At 33.0% G+C, this 1236-nt stretch overlaps 1 protein-coding gene across 1 annotated transcript in view; it reads right to left on the bottom strand.

The window, feature by feature from the left end:
- LOC114051797 (vomeronasal type-1 receptor 4-like) overlaps positions 1 to 355 on the bottom strand; it is a 1139-nt gene extending 784 nt beyond the window's left edge. Inside the window, 1 exon segment of the mRNA XM_027874198.1 lies at positions 1 to 355. Within this exon segment, the coding sequence (XP_027729999.1) occupies positions 1 to 355 (355 nt within the window).
- Between the last annotated feature and the right edge of the window lie 881 nt (positions 356 to 1236).

Genomic DNA, 1236 nt, shown 5'->3' with positions numbered 1-1236 from the left:
CAGCCCATATGGAATGGCCAGAACTGATAGTAATGGCCTGGAAGACACTCAGAAGGCAGGTAGTAGAAAGGAAAATGCCCCGGGCCACTTTTGGAAGATAAATTGTGATTTTACATTCTAAGTCACTCAGGAAAATTTTCTGAAGGTAGGAATGGATTGCCCATGGAACTCCTCTCAAGAGAATCACCACAAAGTTGGAAAAGGCCAAATTAATGAAAATCACGTCAATGGGTCTTATGCTTTGAGTAGTGATTATATTAAAGCTATACATGTAAAGAAGTAAATCATTCCCAAATGTTCCAATTACAATCTGAAGCATGTAGAAAGTACACAGGACACCATCATAACAAAGCATTCCTTATTGCCTTGTATAGAAAAATGGTGGTCAGATCTGAAGTTACTTGGGAATAAAAAGAGAAGATTCTGTCATAGAACAAGCAATGTGAAATGAGATTCCAAACTCTGCTCACCACTCAGACAAGCTTCAGTAATCCCTGTGTGTTTTATAAATATACAGTTTTAGGAAATGCTTTTTTCATACCTTTTTTTGAGATTAAGAATGCACATATTCAAACTTTGGCATTATAAAATGTTTACACTTATAGACAGAGGCTATTCATTTATTATATTGTTTTGTCTTTGGTGTCTTTGTGAATATTTGCCTAATTTTCAGGATGACATTAATATTTGAAATATTATCTAGACACTGATGACAAAGGCCATGAATGGTTTACAGAAAAAAAATAATTTAGGATGTACGGTTCAAGAAAAATGAAATGTTTTGAGTTAGGAAGAAAAGGCTTCAGGGAAGTTACACAGGAAAAATGAATAAAGGTCACTAATAGAAAAAGTCTGTACATTTTTTTTGAGAATGAAAATTATGATGAGAAAATAAAATTATAAATATTCCACGTTTAATTAGGTTGTAGAGAAGGAGAGATTTTGGAAAAATCTTAGAAAACATGAATATATAGAAATACAAAGATGTAGACAATATGAATAACTGATATATGGATTTTTTCTGTTTTGAACCTAAAGTTAAAAATAGAGGAATATTTCAAACAAAAAAGAAACATATTGGAAGACTCTAAACTGACCAAAGTCCTGAGAGTTTTCAAACAATGCACTAGGCTATCCTGAAGTGTGATGTGTTGGTCTTTGGCAGAGACCTGCACTTAAAGATTGACTGACTACTTATAGGGAATATGGCAGGCAAGATTCTTTTATAGATAAGTA

The sequence above is a fragment of the Vombatus ursinus genome, unplaced genomic scaffold, assembly GCF_900497805.2.
Source record: "Vombatus ursinus unplaced genomic scaffold, bare-nosed wombat genome assembly UNPS02014806.1, whole genome shotgun sequence".
NCBI lineage: Eukaryota > Metazoa > Chordata > Mammalia > Diprotodontia > Vombatidae > Vombatus > Vombatus ursinus.
The sequence above is the reverse complement of the archived record's forward strand: the minus strand, read 5'-3'. Positions and strand labels throughout refer to the sequence as shown.